Genomic DNA, 18570 nt, shown 5'->3' on the forward strand with positions numbered 1-18570 from the left:
GTGCTAAGAGGGACGTTTATTGTAACTTTGAAGTTTTGCCTAAAACGTAATCCTCTATGTTTTAAATCTTATTACTGTGTAAAATTACCTTCCATCCTGATTTTACAGAGGTGTTTCTTTTACTTTTTTTCTTTATAATAAAGTTCTGTTTTTTAAGAATCTGATTGGTTTTTAGTGTCCTAAAAACCCAAGGGGCTGGTCTGTGCTCACCTGGTTTACCTATTTGGTTGGTAGATTATTCTCAAGCCTCCCCAGGAAAGGGGGTGAAGGGACTTGGGGGAATATTTTGGGGAAACAGGAACTCCAAGTGGTCCTTTCCCTGAATCTTTGTCTAACTCACTTGGTGGTGGCAGCAGTACCCATCCAAGGACAAGGAACGATTTGTACCTTGGGGAAGTTTTTTACCTAAGCTGGTAGAAATAAGCTTAAGGGGTCTTTCATGCGCGTCCCCACACCTATAGCCCAGAGTTCAGAGTGGGGAGGGAATCCTAACAAGGGCATAAGAGGCAGTGTGGACCAACACCTCTCCAGTTCCTTCTCTTATCATGAATCCTGTCATGATCCACAGCAGAGGGGACGGAGGGTGAACACTGGAATACAGGTAGGGACCACACATCTCAAAGAACCTTCAGTTACAGGTAAGTCACCTCCTCTTCTCCTTTGAGTGTTGGTCCCTATGTGTATTCCACACATGGGAGATTAGTAAGCAGTAGTCAAACAAGAGACAGGTGCTAGGATTCAGATGGCATGGATGTCTGTAGTACTGCTGGTCCCACAGCTGTATCTGCAGTAGAGATCTGTAGTACTGCTGGTCCCACAGCGGCATCTGCAGTAAGGCATAACGCTTTGCGAAAGTATGGACAGAGCTCCAGGGAGCCACCCTACATATATCTAGCAGAGATATGTCTCATAGAGATGCTGTAGAGGTTGCCTGCATGCTAGTGGAGTGGGCTCTCATCCCCTTCAAGGGGGAGGGGATACATACTAGTTGGTAACAAAGGATGAGGCAGTCCAAGGTCCATTTGAAGAGTCTCTGCACAGACAGTATTTGACATCTTGATTGTTACCCTAAGGTGATAAATACTCTAGGTGTTTTCCTAATTGCTTGTTACCTGAAGACGGAACCCTAGTGCATGTCAGATGACTGGAGACTGAAGCTTTCCTCCCTCACCAGAAGCATGAGGTTTTGAAAAAATACCAGTAAGTGGATGGTTTAATACATGTGAAACTCAGAAATTACTATAGGGGTGAATTTTAGGTGGAGGCAGAGAGACCTTCTCTTTATGAGAAGTGGTATATGGTGGATCTGCCATGAGCACTCCGAGCTTACTCAGACTTCTGGCTGATGTGATGGAAACTAGGAAGGCAACTTTCATTGAGAGATGGGACAGGGAACAAGTAGCTATTGGTTCAAAAGGAAGTCTGTAAGTATTGAAAGGATGATACTAAGATCCCATTGTAGTGTTGGTTTCACCACTGTTGGGAAAGTTCTAATGAGTCCCTTCAGGAATCTAATTGTGATGAATCTTTGGCAGAACTTGTGGTGTTCATGGGATGGGAGGAAAGGTATATCTGAGGTGGTCCATACAAGGTAGCAGAAGGCAATCGCTCTTCAAGCCCTGACCCAGCATTACTCTGGAGCAGTACAAGGGGAGTTACTTGTTCACTGTGAAGTGAAGATGTCCCCACAGGATGAAGATCTTGTTCAGGACAGAATTATAAATCCCCCATTCGTGTTCCATGTAAAAATATCTGCTGAGACTGTCCTATAGGGAGTTATGCACACCAGACTTTATACTGCCAAGAGACTTATGTGGTTTCTAATGTACCTAATTCAATAGATTTATTGGTTCTACATACAAAGAAAGGGATCCTGTCCCCCGCTTTTTGTTTATGTAGAAGATAGTCGTCATGTTGTCTGACATCATCTGGATATGGTGGAATCAGATGAGCGGAAGGAATGCATTGCAGGCTAGATGTACCATCCTTAATTCACATAGGTTGGGATGCATCTGGCCTCTCAAGAGGGTTCAGGTGCATGGTGCAGTGTGACTGCCCATGTGGGCTCCCCAACCTAAGAGGGAAGCATCTGTGGTGGGTTGTGCGCCAGGCAAGAGAAGCCATGACCTTGGTCAGGACTGTTATTCTGGCACTGATGGTGTCTTTGTCTGGTGAGTGTAAATGGACTGAATCTAAAGTCTTCAGGGCGTTCGTTACTGATCTTCAGTATGCTGAAGATTGTGTCATCCTCATATACACGGAGAATGGCCTTCAGTTCATTCTGGTTTTTCTTGCACAAGCTTACCAAAGCCTAGGATTCTCACTCAATACTGAGAAGACTAAAGTGCTCTATCAACCTACTTCAGGCCTTGCACATGATCCACCACATATCATCATCGAGGGTCAGACTTTGGAGACAGCTGAGCACTTTTGCTACCTCGGTAGCCAACTTTCTCAAAATGCAAAAATCGACAGTGAAATCCAGCACAGGATCCAGTGTGCAAATGCTTCCTTTGGGAAATTTAATCTGAGGAGTTTTCACGGATCATGACCTACGGCAGGACATCAAGATCCAGGTCGATAAGACAATTGTTGTTCCTACACTCCTCTATGGATGCGAAACTTGGATGACCTATTGACAGCACCTCAAGCGCTTGGAGAGGTATCACCAACTATGCCTCTGGAAGATCCTTTGTGTAAAGTGGCAAGATAGCTGAACTAATGTCAGCACCCTCGCTGAAGCCAATGTCACCAGCATTGAAGCAATGATCCTCATGCACCAACTTCACTGGGCTGGACGTCGTGTGCTGATTCCAGACTCTCGCCTCCCAAAACAAGTCCTCTACTCTCAGCTCACCCTGGGTCAGCGATCCCATGGAGGTCAGAGGAAATGCTACAAGGACACACTGAAAGCGTATCTTAGGAAAACTGATGTGGACATCACTAGCTGGGAGAAGCAAGCCACTAACCGACCCCAATGGTGTGCATACATATCCGTGAGTGGAATACACAGAGGGACCATCACTTGAAGAACTTTTTCTCTCTAGTTAGATGTGGAGATTTTTCTTTCTGGAGAGCGTTCAGTCAGGAATGAAAGACTGCAATGTACTTGACATACCATGGACTAATAATTATTTTCAGGCTAGAGGGGTCAAGCATAAACATGCCTGCTTATAAATCAGTTGGTTCTTTCTGGCTTGTAACATCAGTAATGCAAACAGCTGTATTACAAACAGCTTATGTTTTATAGCGGAGTATAAATAGTAGGACAAACTCCTGAAACAGATAAACAAGTCAGACTTTCATTATTATTAATGAAGGGAGGAGAGTGAGTGTGTGGGGATGTGCCAGAGGGTAGAAGATACAGTTGAGTGACAGAATACAGGAGATTAGTGAATGTTAGTGATGGGGGTGTCTTTGATGATGGGAAAAGAGAAAGGAATCGATAAGGAAGATGAGAGAAAGAACGAGTGATTGACGGGAGACAAGAAACTGCAAGAACACAATCACAACAATGCAAGGAGAAAGGTCAGAAGAAGAGAAAAAGGGGCGAAGGAAAAATTATACACGACAAAAACTGGTAAGAAAGGAAAAGAGAAACAAGGAAGAAATGTTACACCAAGATTTATTGGGCAGAGGGGGAGATTAAACGGGAACAGAAGCAATAACACGTAGGAGACCAAGTAGGCCAGATCGTTAGGTGGCATAAATCAGTGTAGTTCCATTGACTTCAATGGCTCTATGCCAATTTTAACCAGTGAGGATCTGGCCCAGTATGTTTGGGTTTTTTAAATGACTACTGAATAGCATGCAAAATGTCAAAGGTTACATTAAATAAACTGATAAAGAATAAAACATGGACAGAAAAGATGAACAAGGAGACAGGAGAACCATGTTGCAGGAAGTTCACCTTGGGCAGAAAATTGCCTACAGCTGCCCCTATTATGCATGCCAGGCTGAAAGAGTTTGAATGATGCCCTTTTATTTTACACTTTTTTCCTTGTTTGTTTATTCTGAAACGTAGGCCCCAAACCTGCAAATGGGGTTTTAGACTACAAGCTCTTCACGGGGGTCTTGTCTTTGCTTCTTCCATGAGTACTTTGGCACATTAGAAATAAATACCACGGATAATAAAATCCACAGAAGGTGTGGTACCTACTGACTATAAATTATGCCAGTGTGTTAGCTTGTCTCTAGCAAAGTGCATCTGTGGAGAGATTTAGTGGATGTTACACACTACGGGGATCTGATGTCATACCCTGTTCCATCAGCAAGAGGCACTCTACTGCTATCTACTAGCATACATTGGAAACTGGATATTTTTATACAGATGCATTTCTCTGGCATATTTTTTAACAATTCTGCTTTTTGATATTTGTTAGATAAAGATGTATCACTTGCACAGAGTCAAATGCTCCCCTTCACTGTGTAATGTAGACGGAAACAAAAGAGCATAAAGAAGGGGTGAAAGGTCACAAAAAACAAAGTGGGGGAGCATGGTGGCTTACTGGCAGCTCCCTTCATCCCTGAGAACTCACAGAAGCCCTCTTTGAGTGTGCTACACAGCTGGGTTTTTGTGGGGAGAGGAGGACTGGGGAGCAGTCACTTTACTTTACAGGGTCCCCTCAAAACTTGGTAGAGTTCTAATTGGAGGTTTGTGTTGAACTTGATACTCCTTGAAAATCCACCTTCTTGTCTGTGGCTGCTTCTGTACACACTCAAGATGTGTTTGTGTAGGGGTGAGGGTTGGTGTGCAGTCATGACGAGGACAGCCAATGGCAGCCCAGTTCCCAAGTAAGCCATGCTGCCAGAGAAAGAGGACCATGGTGCAGTATACAGAGGGCACACCTTGCAGATATACATTGGAGATCTTATTGGTACTGCAGTTTCAGAGACATGTCCCACATCCCTTCCACCCATCTTCCAAGTGGAAAATCTACTGGGACACCTGGAATTGTCTGACCATTTGCCCCTTTAGCAGGTTTTTCACGGCAGTGGTGAATACAGACCATTGTAATTATTCACTACAATTTTCCACTACGACATACTTTGATTTGTAAACCAAAAAGAAAAGGTAACAAATGGAATGTGCAAACTTAGGACAATCGGTAATTGCTCTTTGGGGTTGGGAGCATCTTATAATTCTGTGTTTGTACACTGCCTAGCACAATGGGGTCCCAGTCCATGACTGGAGGTCCTAGGCATCACAGTAACACAAATAACAATAAGAGAAGACAAATAACATCAGTGACTTACCATGTACAAGTCCTTGTTGATTCCGAGATATTTCCCATTTCCACAACCTACGTCAGCCACTATAGAGCCTTTTGGTAAAGTCCTAAGAAACTCAACAATTTGGGGCCACGGACTATGCCTGGTGCTGCTGAAGTGTGTTGCGATCTCTTCATACACCTTGTGTACATACTCTTGTTCCAGCTTTGGGGCCTCTGTCTCACTGTCATGGAATGAGGGTGCTTCCTCTCTTTGATGGCCTTGCTGACTATCACATACAGAAGGGTAAACTAGGGTACAGGAATAAAAAATCCAGATAGGAAACTTTTAACTTGTTGGTTACATTTACTTAATAGGAAAACAAACAAAAAAAGAAAAAGAAAAAATCCATTAAAACCGTAGATATAATGAAGGCTTTGTAAAAGACATCTGTCAATATAGCTGAACTGCAGATCAAATTGTAAAAGTCTGAAAAACTTTAAAACAAACAGCCAGTATATTAGTCAACGTACTAGCTTACTAGAAGCTTGTTGCAAAATGATCATCTGTCACGTTATCCAAGATTCCCACCAGCTTTTGCATCCAAAACGATACATTACCACTCGTGTCAAAGATCATGTGCTTGCTGTAATAGAGCCTCTACTACAGTGTGTAAGTTTTAAAGGTGAAATTCACCACTGTACACACGGGCTACACCATACACACCACTTAAATCCCTATTTTGAGGGCTTAAGTGATGCATATGTGTTGTGATGTCTTATATGGTCCCCGACACCATAGTATCTGAACACCTCACAGTCTTTAATGTATTTATCCTGACAACACCCCTATGAGATAAGGAAGTATTATTGTCGTGTCCCCCCCCTCCCCTTTTTTTTTTTTTTTAAAACAGATGGGCAACTGAGGTGCAGAGAGACTAAATTACTCGACTAGCCCAAGGTCATAGGCAAGTCTGTGGTGAAGAAGAGAATTTAATCCAGGTATCTGAAGTCCCAGGAGAGTGCCCTCACCATTGGACTATGTCTTGGCCTTTCCCTTAATTTCACCCAATAAGGAGTATGGGCTTCAAGCCTCTAGAAAGCATCAATTTGGTATTTTTAGATGGCAGCCTCCCATCAGGCTCTTCCGACCTTCATTTATCTTATTTTTCATGTCTGGCCAGATCAGCCCCAAAATAGAACCTGACTAGAGTCAAGCTGATTAGGAGCAATCATGTTATTTTTTTAGGAACTGTCCCAGATGGAGATGTCATTAGAGGAGATTTTGGAACAAACTGATAAATTAAACAGTAATAAGTCACAAGGACCAGATGGGATTCACCCAAGAGTTCTGAAGGAACTCAAATGTGAAATTGCAGAACTACTAACTGTGGTATGTAACCTACCATTTAAATCAGCTTCTGTACCAGATGACTAGAGGATAGCTACTGTGATGCCAATTTTTTTAAAAGGCTCCAGAGGCAAACCTGGCAATTACAGGCCAGTAAGCTTAACTTCAGTACCAGGCAAATTGGTTGAAACTGCAGTAAAGAATAGAATTATCAGACACATAGATGAACACATTTTATTGGGGTAGAGTCAACATGGTTTTTGTAAAGGGAAATCATGCCTCTCCGATCTACTAGAATTATTTGAGGGGGTCAACAAACATGTGGACAAGGGGAATCCAGTGGATATAATGTACTTAGATTTTCAGAAAGCCTTTGACAAAGTCCCTCACCAAAGGCTCTTAAGCAAAGTAAGCTGTCATGGGATAAGAGGAAAGGTCCTCTCATGGATCAGTAACTGGTTAAAATATAGGAAACAAAGGGTAGGAATAAAAAGTCAGTTTTCAGAATGGAGAGAGATAAACAGTGGTGTCCTGCAGGGGTCTGTACTGGGACCAGTACTATTCAACATATTCATAAATGATCTGGATAAAGGGGTAAACAATGAGGTGGCAAAATTTGCAGATAATACAAAACTACTCAAGATTGTAGACTGCTTTGGATGTAACTAAGACTTACAAAGGGATCTCAAAAACTGGGTTACTGGGCAACAAAATGGCAGATGAAATTCAATGTTGATAAATGCAAAGTAATGCACATTTGAAAACATAATCCCAACTATTCATATAAAATGATGGGATCTAAATTAATTGTTACCACTCAAGAAAGATTTTGGAGTCATTGTGGATAGTTCTCTGAAAACATCCACTCAGTGTGCAGTGGCAGTCAAAAAAGCTAACAGAATGTTGTGAATCATTAGGAAAGGGATAGATGATAAGACAGAAAATATCACATTGCCTCTACATAAATTCATGGTTCGCTCACATCTTGAATATTGTCATCCCATCTCAAAAAAATATATTGGAAATGGAAAAGGTCAACAAAAATTATTATGGATATGGAACAGTTTTCATATGAGGCGAGATTAATACGACTGGGACTTTTCAGCTTGGAAAAAAGATGACTAAGGGGGATATGATAGAAGTCTATAAAATCATGACTGGTGTGGAGAAAGTAAATAAGAAAGTGTTATTTTACTCCTTCTCACAACACAAGAACCAGGGTTCACCAAATGAAATTAACAGGCAGCAGGTTTAAAATAAACAAAAGAAAGTATTTCTTCACACAACACACAGTCAACCTGTGGAACTATTTGCCAGAGGATGTTGTGAAGGCCAAGACTATAACCGGGGTCAAAAAAGAACTAGATAAGTTCATGGAGGATAGGTCCATCAATGGTTATTAGCCAGGATGGGCAGGGATACAAAATCATGCTTTGAAGTGTCCCTAGCCTCTGTTTGCTAGAAGCTGGGAATGGGTGACAGGAGATGGATCAATTGACGATTACCTGTTCTGTTCATTCCCTCTGGGATACCTGGCACTGGCCACTGTCAGAAGACAGAATACTGGGCTAGATGGGCCATTGGTCTGACCCAGTATGGCCATTCTTATGTTAGACAAAATTCTCCTGCTGTGGAGATGTATGTGGGGAAAAGTATCCATTCACTGATACTGCATCATATTGCTTTTAAGAGGAAACAGTGCCCAATAAGCTTTGTTCTGTGGCTTTGTTCTAAGGAAAATGCAAGCTTTGAATGTGAAGACTGTTCATAGAAATTATATCAAAACATTCATTATATAAGATTTCAAATAACTGTGCTTAAGGATCTGATAAAAGGACAACACACAAGATTCAATGATCAACCCAAAACACTTACTGCAATTGCAAGGGCTTCGCCTCACTTTCCTAAAAGTAAACGATATCCTTGTTCCCCTCCTGTTTAATGTCAAATCTCCAACATCAGGAGTGACTGATCCAACTTTCTGTCGCTCAGATGCATGAACAATATCAAACTTTCGAGGCGTGATCCTAATACAAAATAAAGTGATTATTTAATCTGCACTGGGCAAACTGCTCATTGTGACAGATGGAGCAATTTCCAGCCATATCCTTGAGAGACCTCATTGAATTTAATTTAAGTAGCTTTGGGGTCCATTGTACTAAATGAATGGTTTATGATTATTGAGAGCTAGGATTGTATGTACCCTCTTGAGGGGGAGGTGAATGCAAATTCCCTGCCTCCAGCTATGCAAAAACCCAGCCTTTTAAAGCAATACCCTGAGGAGTCCAATGTCTGATTTCTTTCTCATGGAATCCAAGGCTCAAAGGCCCAAGCTGTACAAAGCAAAGATTGCACTATTCACGAGTGTGCTAATTCTCAGCTAAGGCTGATATGAACTTGTAACCACAGGAAAACCCCCTTGTGGCGTTTGAAGGACTGACTCCTACCAGAGCCCTTGTTAGAGTTGGGGTGACTTCTGGTAAGCTTATGTATGTTCTTTTATTGTTTTTTATGTTTTTCTGTCATACGTTTACCTTCAGAATAAACGTGCTTGCTTATAAAGAGCTGACTGGTAACTTAACCATGGCAATTACACTGTTTATAGCCTTCAAAGAGAAAGCAACATGCAGGCACTGGCCTGTGTAGGCAGTATGGCTTGCTGGAAATACCAAAGGGTAGGCAGGGAACTATGCGTCCTGGAAGAACCCTGGTCAGGAGGGAGAGAGACACGGGTCTCTGCCCAGGAGAGGAGACAGCTGGGGAGCTGGAAGCCCAGAGTGGGTGCCTGTGAGGGACCATGGAGGGGGAATACAGGTGCAGTGGTCTTGAACTGTAACACTCATAACTAAGGCTGCGTGTCTGTCACTGAAATCACGGATTCTGTGACTTCTGCAGAAGCCAGTGCAGCCCCTGGGCCAGCCACACTGACGGCTGCTAGGGCAATTTGTGTGTGGGAGGGGGCTCAGGGCTGGGGCAGGGCGTTGGAGTGTGGGGCGGTGCTTACCTCGGGGGTGAGGGGCTCCCCAGAACCGGACAGTATGTCCCTGTAGTTGCCCCTCCTGCGGGCACCGCTACCACAGCTCCCATTGACTGCGATTCCCCACCAATTAGACCAGTGGAGCTGGAGGTTGTGGCGGGGTGAGCATGTGGAGGCCTCCTGGCCCTCCCTCCCCCTAGGAGCTGCAGGGACATACCGGCCACTTCCAGGGAGCTGCGCAGAGCTGGGTAGGAAGCCCGCCAGCCCTGTCAACCCTCCCCACACGCAGCACCAGCAAGGGTCCCGGGCCACGCGCCGCCACCCGGTCCCCTCCCCTCCAGCACCAGCGAGGGTCCCACGCCTCCTCACCAGCACCCACAGAGACCCCAGACCACCCCCCCATAGAACACCCACAACCCCCTGGCCCAAGTTTTAGTTAGGGGTAAATAGTACAAGTCATGGACAGGTCACGGGCCATGGATTTTTGTTTAGTGCCCGTGACCTGCCTGTGACTTTTATTAAAAATACCCGTGACTAAAACGTAGTCTTACTTATAACTAATTATATTTTTAGAGGGCAATTCTTAAACAGATCCTGCTACAAACTTTACTCCAACATACTACTTAACGCGCTCTTGCTTCTCTAATTACAAATATGCAACATGCAATCCATGAGCATTACACATGCTATATAGAGTGGTCTCCATTAAGGGGGCAGGATTTCCAAAGTTACCACACAGCGATATCTGAGATACTTCAGCTACCCTCATACTTGAGTATCTGAGATGCCTCCAATACTACTGGGTGGCAGCTGTTAGCAAGTCTTTCCTGCATGAAGGCAACTCGCTGTTCTGGCACCACAGCGGCCTCTGGTGGGCAAAAGGCGGAACTGCAGCACCTCTTAGGCAAAATGTATTTTATGCAGGAAAATACAAAATTATGCGGGACAGACGAATTTCCTCATCTGCAGATGCGCAGAATTCCACCAGGAGTACCTCTTGCTTATCAATGTACACAGTCTCCCCTATCAGTATGTTCAATGAAGTGGCCTCTTGTACCCTTCCACAGAGAGAAAACTAGGGGGCCCTGCCGGAAAACCAGAATGCAGCAAATTAACTCCCTGTCTGCATCTTCCACAGATCTAGAAAGGAGTTATGAGACAGGGCTGGGAATAGAAGATTTAATAAGGCAGTCCAGGGACGCCTGGAATCTACAGAGAAGCAGCTACCGGTAAGCCAGAAGGGAGGAGCCTCTGAGAATGCACAGCTCCAACTGCATGGCCAGCCTATGTACGTCAGCCTAGGTCCATTGAAGTCACCGCTGTTGTGGGGTCATGTGGTGGCCCATTGTACCAACTTACACATTTGTACTCAACCAAAAAAATACCCATTGGAACCAAAATGAAAAACCCATAAGGAAGTGCAAGACTAACTGCACTGACAAGGCAAAATGAGTACTTTGTCCTCCATATCTCCTTTCCGATATTGTCTAATTTGTTTCTTAACCCTATGCTGCTCTCAGAAACAAGAGATGACACTTTTCCCTATGTACATTGTTAATAGGATTAAATGAAGCCTCTGATTTCCCTGGCCTCCAAGTACATGCAATGAAAACATTTCCAGAATGATTTCAAAATTGAATCTCTTGCTCTCAGTAATTTGATTTATAAGAAGTAGATAAAAAGCAATACAGATGATCTTAAATACATCATGATTAGTTATATTTGCAAATGAAGTGACTACATTTGCTTCCATGGCAATTATCTAATTTTGTAGAGACTGCAACTGCATGCTTCACTGGTCGGCTACACACCACACCAAATGTCTGTCTAGTTGTGTCTACTCTCCTTAGTTTCTTTACTATGAAGCACTAACTGTTAAAAGTGTCCATTTTAGACACAAAGGGCCAGATCCTCATATGGTGCAAATGGACATTGCTCTATTGATTACAACAAGTGGCATTTGAGAGCAAAGAAACTAAGGGGAGCAAACACAACTAGAAAGATATATGAGGTGGGTGTTTTGCCCCCTAAGCATATGCTGAAATCAATGAAGCTATGCCAATTTGCATAAGCTGAGGATCTGGCCCACAAATGCCTTTTCAAAAAATATATGTGGCTCCCTTTGAAAAAGTAGGACAAAGCATTTTTAGGAAAGGTGGACAAAAGCCTGGCCAGGAATTACTGCCTCAAGGAGAAAAAGTCCTGGGATCCCTGGTCTGAATCTGTCCCAAGTCCGTGGACCTAGAAGACACTGATCATCTGAAGATGTGTGAAATGAACTGGTGATCTCAGTCTGGTTCTTAGTTGACATGTGTCCACAGCACAAAATCCACCACAACTGGCACCCTTGTTGGAAGTCTCAGCAATAAGGAGAGGGAGCTGACATGGTAAGTGAACTGTATTCTTAATCCTGGCTAGAGATAATCCCTGCAGAGGAAGGTTGAGAGAGGACAGTGCAAGAAGCTCATATTACTAATGAGCATGTTGGATCTATTCTGTCAATAAAGAAAGGGCTTTACTGCCCAGAGCATTCAGTATGATGGACTAGGGAGACAAATGAGCTGATCCCATATGCCTATTTCTATGTTCCCAAGTTCCTGTCATACGTGTTTCCCAGTTGTGCATGATTTTAACAGTGTGTCTTTAACCGCTATAATAAATAACACCTCAAGATGTATTCATCAGGAAATCCCTACTGCAGGAACCGCACTTTGTTAAGGCCACTTTGTGCTGTATAAACAGTCCAGAAGTGGCCATAACCCAATTGGACACAGCTGGTAGAAGGGTCCAATCCCTGTGCTGACAGAGGTGGGTCCACAGCCTCCCGAACCAAACCCCTCTCCCACCCAAACCCAGGCATAGGGAAGGGGAGGGGGATGTGTCAGGGGTCAGGCATGGGTTGGACAAGGTGGGGTGTAAACTGGAGTTCTATTATACCCAATCCTTCACCAGCATAAGGTCCCTGAGCAATCTTATGCCAGTGGTGAAAGTCAGGGCTACCCCTTTGCAGCTGTGAATCAGGAAGCAGCAAATGATTTCCTGTAATCCCCTGCTTTTTCACTTGGTCTGAGCACACTTTGAATAGAGCGGAGAATCGTGGCCTGTATATTTAATGATAACATTAACATCAAGTCAATTTCCTTCAGAACAGATTTAAATATAGTACATTAAGTGGCGAAAAAAAGTTCTAGCCATCTCCCACTTTATGTAAGTAATGCAGTCATTATAGGAGTTTCCGCACTTACCCATGAGTCCACAGATATCTAGATTCTCCAGTCATCACCAGTAAACTCCGTTGAGGAAGCATAACCGCCACTGTACGGCCATCTGGGTGCTTAAAATCCATCACAATCTTAAAACAAAGACAAAATCCTTCAAAATTATTAGTACTTATGCAGCCCCCTGTAAGGGCATGGCACCTGCAGACAAACAAAGTGTGCTGGGCCAGATCTTCAGCCAGTGTCAACTGGTGCACCTCCATGGAACAGCCACTTCTTTCTTGAGAAGCAAGGGCCTCAAGTTCTCCCCACAGCCCTTAACATCTCCACCCTTCACTACTGCTAACTTCAAGCATTCAGAAGTCTGAGGCAGGGCCCAAAAAACATGAGATTTGTTTTTGTTTTTTTAAGTCTCCAAACTTTAAAAAATAAATTCTTTCTATCGTAGGTACTTATATGGACCCCTTCACTGCAGCATCTGAGCATCTCACAGTCTTTAAAATATTTATCCTCACAACACCCCTATGAGGTAGGAAGTGCTATTATCCCCATTTTACAGATAGGAAACTGAGGCAAAGAAACACTAAGTGACTTGCCAAAGGGCATATACAAGAAGTCTGTGGCAGAGTAGGGAATTGAACCCACATCTCTCAAGTTCCAGACTAAAGCCCTAACCACTGGGACATCCCTTCCTCATTTAATTTACCTTCTGGTTTCTGAACAATTAAGGTGTACTCAGATCAGATTTTCAAGTTTAACCCTTATGGTTGTGGATAAGAGACTTTTTTTCCCCCACTAAAAGCAAGATTCCACAAAATCAAGCAACTCCAAGAACTGGGGCACCAAATATCACGAAATTTGAAATAAAATAATGAGATTTGGCAACACTGTTTTGTTCCTGGCTGCCTATTCCCTGGATTTGTTGGTACACACTTTCCAAACTGGGGAAGTCCCTGATGAGGAAGACAAGGAGCAGGGCAGATAGATGGCACTTAAACAAACTAGTTAAGGGAAGACTTACCCTGAAAGAAAGGAGGACCAAAACATACGAGAGGCAATGTCTCCAATTATGCTGGAGACCGAGTGTCATGCACTGGACAGTGCTGCCACCTCATTTGTAACCTATCCAGTGTGTGATTTTTTTAAAAAAAGAATTTCTTATAGTATGTTGAATCCAAACAAATTGAGCTGTGTCCAGCCTATGGATGTACAGAAGTTTAGTAAAGATGAAATGGTACAGTGATCAGTCATTTAGCTAAGAAAGAAAGAAATGTGAGACAGGCAATCTCATATGTATGCTCTTCTTCAAATGCTGCAAATCAACAATTAAAATAGTTTTCTTTAAAATACACCGTCACCAGTGAACACTGGGAAAATCTATAGTGGCGTTTACATACATAGGAAGAGCTCGCTGTTGTTCATGATGTGGTAGCACCCGCCATCAAGGCACCACTGTCCAAGGGTTGTAGGAACACATACAATGACATGATCCCTCCCCTGAAGAATTTACAATCTAAGCTGAGACAAGAAACGATGAGTTTAACAAACCATAGCGTTGAAAGGGGAGGGAGGAGGAGGGTAATAGGAATAAGCTTACATGGCTACAGGTCACCTGTGTTGCACTGTTTGATGGTTCTGAACCATAGCTATACATAGAACTAAATAGCAACCCCCACCTGCCCCCACCCTCACACTTACCAATTGGCAGTTTCCTGTAGGCATCATGGGAGAAGTGTGTCGTGCGGAGGAAGAGGCCATTGGCTTTGTATGGGGAGGTAATTCCAGGGATAAAGGGTGGCATGAAGTGGACACATGGAGTGTTAAGGCTGCTCTCACTGGCAGAGCAAAGAGGGGCAGGAAGGACTAGCTAAAGGATAAAAGCAGAGAAGCAGAGACGGGCAGAGTTGTGAAGAGCCTTAAGGGGGGGAATAAGAAGCTTTAACTAGCTGAAAAAGGCATGGGGCGGGGCAGGATAAAACACCTGAGATGACACACTGAGAACCAGACAAGGCAGAGGATCTTGGGAGCTGTGTTTTGAGTTAACTGGATGGGGCATGTGGATGTTAGGAGGCGAGAGAGAATAGGTAGTCAAGGTAGGAGAGCATGAAGACCTGGATGAGAGAGTTTTAGCTGCCAGGACAATGAGCGAAAGCCGCATTTTAGGATTGGTCTACAAGCAAACTTGCAGTGAAATCAGTTTTAGTTCACTCCTTTGTTGTTATTGTTTTTTATCAACTGAAGCAAAATCAAAATAGGACCCTTTCAATCTGGAGTAAGAGTACCCACATGCAGGTGTGCACCAAAATAACAAAAGGTGTGAACTGAAACCAATTCAGTCGTTTCAGTGTAAGTCTGTGTGTAGTCCAGCCCTCAGAGACGCTGTGGAGGAAGCAGCAGCAGAAACTGGACAAAGCAAAGGATAGGGCCCAGTTTGCAGGCCTGAATAACAAAGAGGATGGCAACGTTCAAGGCTGACAGAAGGAAAGGGGCAGGGTTTTGACAGAAGATCAAGAATTCCATTGGGCCATGTTAAGTATAAGATGACAGAGTCACCCAGGAGGAGATGACAGAGAGATGGGCTGAGATGAAATTTGCACTTGCTCAAAGCTCAAGTCGTCAGGTCCTGTGCGGGGAACTCAACAGGGATGGGGCAGAATCCGCCTCCAAAACCACAGGCAGGACACAGAGCTGCAGCACCGCCCTGCTATTGCTTCTATTTCAGCCTATGGACTGGAACCATGGCTTTGGGCCCTCATGCCTCTCATGTGAGGATACTGGGCCATGGGATCAGCATACATGTGGATCCAGTAGCCCCTCTCCCTGTACTCCTTGCTCATCAGCTTATTCAGGCCTGGCACTGAGGCCCCTGCATGGCTGCTCTATTTCTGCTCACTCCCTTCTCTGTGGAGGGAAAATGTGAGACTATTTAATAGCGTAGAAGCCTTGTGGGGCTCTCCCCATCTGACTGAATTACACCCTTATTGCATAGCCAGTGCCCATTCCAGAATGGATTAACCAGTTACATTTCAAGAGTTACTGATAAAAGATTAATTTACTTGGCAAAGAACAATTATACTAAATATACATACCGACAGTAAGGGCAGGAGTTGTCTCTGGCTGAGAACTGGGGACTGGAAGTCAGGACACTGGCTTTCTTTGGGACATTGGGCATGTTACTTAATCTCACTGGGCCTGATCCTCACTGCCACAGCATTGTAAAGTGGCATTAGGATAAATGGGAATCTGGCCCTCCTTGCCTCTGTTTACTCATCTGTACAACGGGTAGAATATTCACATACTCCACAGGCATGTTGGGAGACACAGTCAATTATTGTTTGTGAAAGCAATTGGAGATCCTCAGATGAAAACCCCTCTCAAAACGTATTTATTAACAATAAAAGCTTAGTATTGGATGCACCTAGAGCAAATAATAATTTGACTTTTTTTGTCTCAGCAACAAATCTGAGGGTCAGACTAAGAGCCAAAATTTAGGAACACACTATGAACATCTGAGAGAAGTGACTGTAATTCCTGTTAGTGTTTCTTTTTTCCTCCTAGAATCATCAGACCTGAAGACTTAAAAACCTAAACAACATAATTTCTACCACTCTTAGACTATAGTACAGTAAAGAACATTTGACCCTGCTGAGTTTTTGAAGACCTCTCTCCTCGTCTCTGAAAGAAATATTGCTGACTGAAGTAGATAATATTCCCATACTTGTGTGTGTGTGTTTATTCTGTCAGAACATTCAGTTGTTACAGTCAGACACATAAAAAGGAAAGATTAAGTCATTTGGTCCTCTTTTTAATTCACTAAGGACTCACAATCAATAAAGCTACTCTGCCACCACTGAATCAATCTGCCTCATGACAGCTCTGCTACACAGGAGCTATTTCTAATTACTATTTTTGTTTTTTACCCATTATCTTTATTCTCTGAGGTGGCAAAGTCAATAAAGATCAAATTTTCAGCTAGCCCATGCTGCCTCACTGGGGATGGCAGCTGATGATAAAAATTCTGGATGCTTTGATCTTATACACCCTTTACAATCTTTTCTATGGAAAAAAAAATGTCTCTCCACACCCAAAAGTCTGAAAGATGCGTAAGTTGCTAATAGTTCCCCTTATAGAGGTAAATACCACATCATGATGCTGGGTTATTTAAGGGATAATGTTCATGATGATGGAGTATATGAATCAATAAACAGCTTTCAAAGATCGCTAAACATCAAAGCAAAGCAGACGCCTACATCCTGAACAGTTTTCCTATTACATAAAATATAGCAAAATTCAAAGAAAGAAAAAGAGAAAAAGAGATAAAATAAAAAAAAGAATACGAGAATTCTGTGCTGCCTCTGAGTTGACGTCGTATTTCATGAAAGGCAAGGAGGACAGAAGTGAAAAATTGTTCAGGACTCTCGAAAGGGAGTCGTTGTCCAGAGGTGGATAAGGAATGATGCAACTGGACATACATAATGGCAATAAGGATTTCACTCTTGGCTGTGAAGGACTAACTTTCCATTTTTCTGGGATTTGACTCTGGTTTAATTCATCTTCAATATTAATCTAAAACTTTATGGCAAGCATGGTTTAGTGGCTAAAACACTGGGCTGGAAGTCAGACAATATGGAATATTATGCCAGGCTCTGTCACTGATTTGCTGTGTGAAATAGGGTAAGCCACACATAGGTGCCGACTTCTTCTGGAGCTGGTGGGTGCTCAACCCCCCTCTGCCCTGGCCCTGCCCCAACTGCACGCCTGCCCCGCCCCTGCACTGTCCCCATTCCAATCCCTTCCCCAAAGTCCCTGCCTCAACTCCACCCCCTCCCTGCCCCTATTTGACTCCTTCCCCAAATCCACATCCTGGCCCCGCCTCTTCCCTGCCTCCTCCCCTGAGCATGCCATGTTCCCGCTCCTCCCCCCAAGTGCTTGCTACAGGTATTTGGCGGCAGCAATGCTGGGAGGGAGGGAGGAGCGGAGACGCAGTGCGCTGGGAGGCAGAGGAGGTGAGGCGGGGGGTGGTGGGGAGCTTGGCTGTCAGTGGATGCAGAGCACAGAGTCAGCGCCTATGAAGCCACATAACCTCTCTGTGCCTCGGTTTCTCAAAATGTAAAACAATGCCTACCTCATAAGGCTCCTGTGAAACTAAATGACCCAATCCTGCAAATAAGTCTGCCTGAACAGACACCCTGTGCCCACACAACGCCCCAGTGAAATAATGGGGTTCCATGTGAGTGCTGGAGTCTCTCTTCACAAAGTCACTCAAAAGATTGATGCCTAAAATATTACTGTTGGTACTGTGCTTTGTGATTAAATGCAAAGAGCACATTAAATGTCAGCTTACACAAGTTCTCAGCACCAGAATTCTGAGTAGCACTAGAATATGGTGGGGGGAACAGGGGGAGAGAGGTGTCATTTCACCAAAATAATCTACTCATTTAAATTATATCAGATCTAGAAAAATGTGTTATCTAATCTATCCAGGTATTTATGGTGCACACATGACCACAGAATCTGAATGTGCTCTGGAATATGAAATTATGACGAAGTTGATATGCCTCCTCACTTCTCACCCTCAAAATCTCAGGACACACACACAAAATCAGGCAAACACTTTATCTGATTTATGCCAAAACATAAATAGATACTATGCTTAGATACTATGCTGATGGGAGTCAGATAAGTAATAGATTTTCTTTCACCAAAAAGTGTGTTCAGTTTTCCCTCAAAACGTATAACATTCTTTTGATACTTTGCTTCATCTATCAGTCACAATGTGTTGCTTATACTACCCTGTTTTGTTAACCGCTCTTC

At 43.5% G+C, this 18570-nt stretch overlaps 1 protein-coding gene across 2 annotated transcripts in view; it reads right to left on the reverse strand.

Moving 5' to 3' along the window:
• Nucleotides 1-18570, reverse strand: part of ALKBH8 (alkB homolog 8, tRNA methyltransferase) — a 79984-nt gene that overhangs the window by 17341 nt on the left and 44073 nt on the right. For both annotated transcript variants that reach the window (XM_074943370.1, XM_074943379.1), the window contains exons 8-10: nucleotides 12784-12890; nucleotides 8437-8588; nucleotides 5257-5522 (exon numbers count right to left, since the gene is read on the reverse strand). In XM_074943370.1, the coding sequence (XP_074799471.1) occupies nucleotides 5257-5522; nucleotides 8437-8588; nucleotides 12784-12890 (525 nt within the window). The remainder of the gene's footprint in view (nucleotides 1-5256; nucleotides 5523-8436; nucleotides 8589-12783; nucleotides 12891-18570) is intronic.

Source organism: Natator depressus, chromosome 1, assembly GCF_965152275.1.
Source record: "Natator depressus isolate rNatDep1 chromosome 1, rNatDep2.hap1, whole genome shotgun sequence".
NCBI lineage: Eukaryota > Metazoa > Chordata > Testudines > Cheloniidae > Natator > Natator depressus.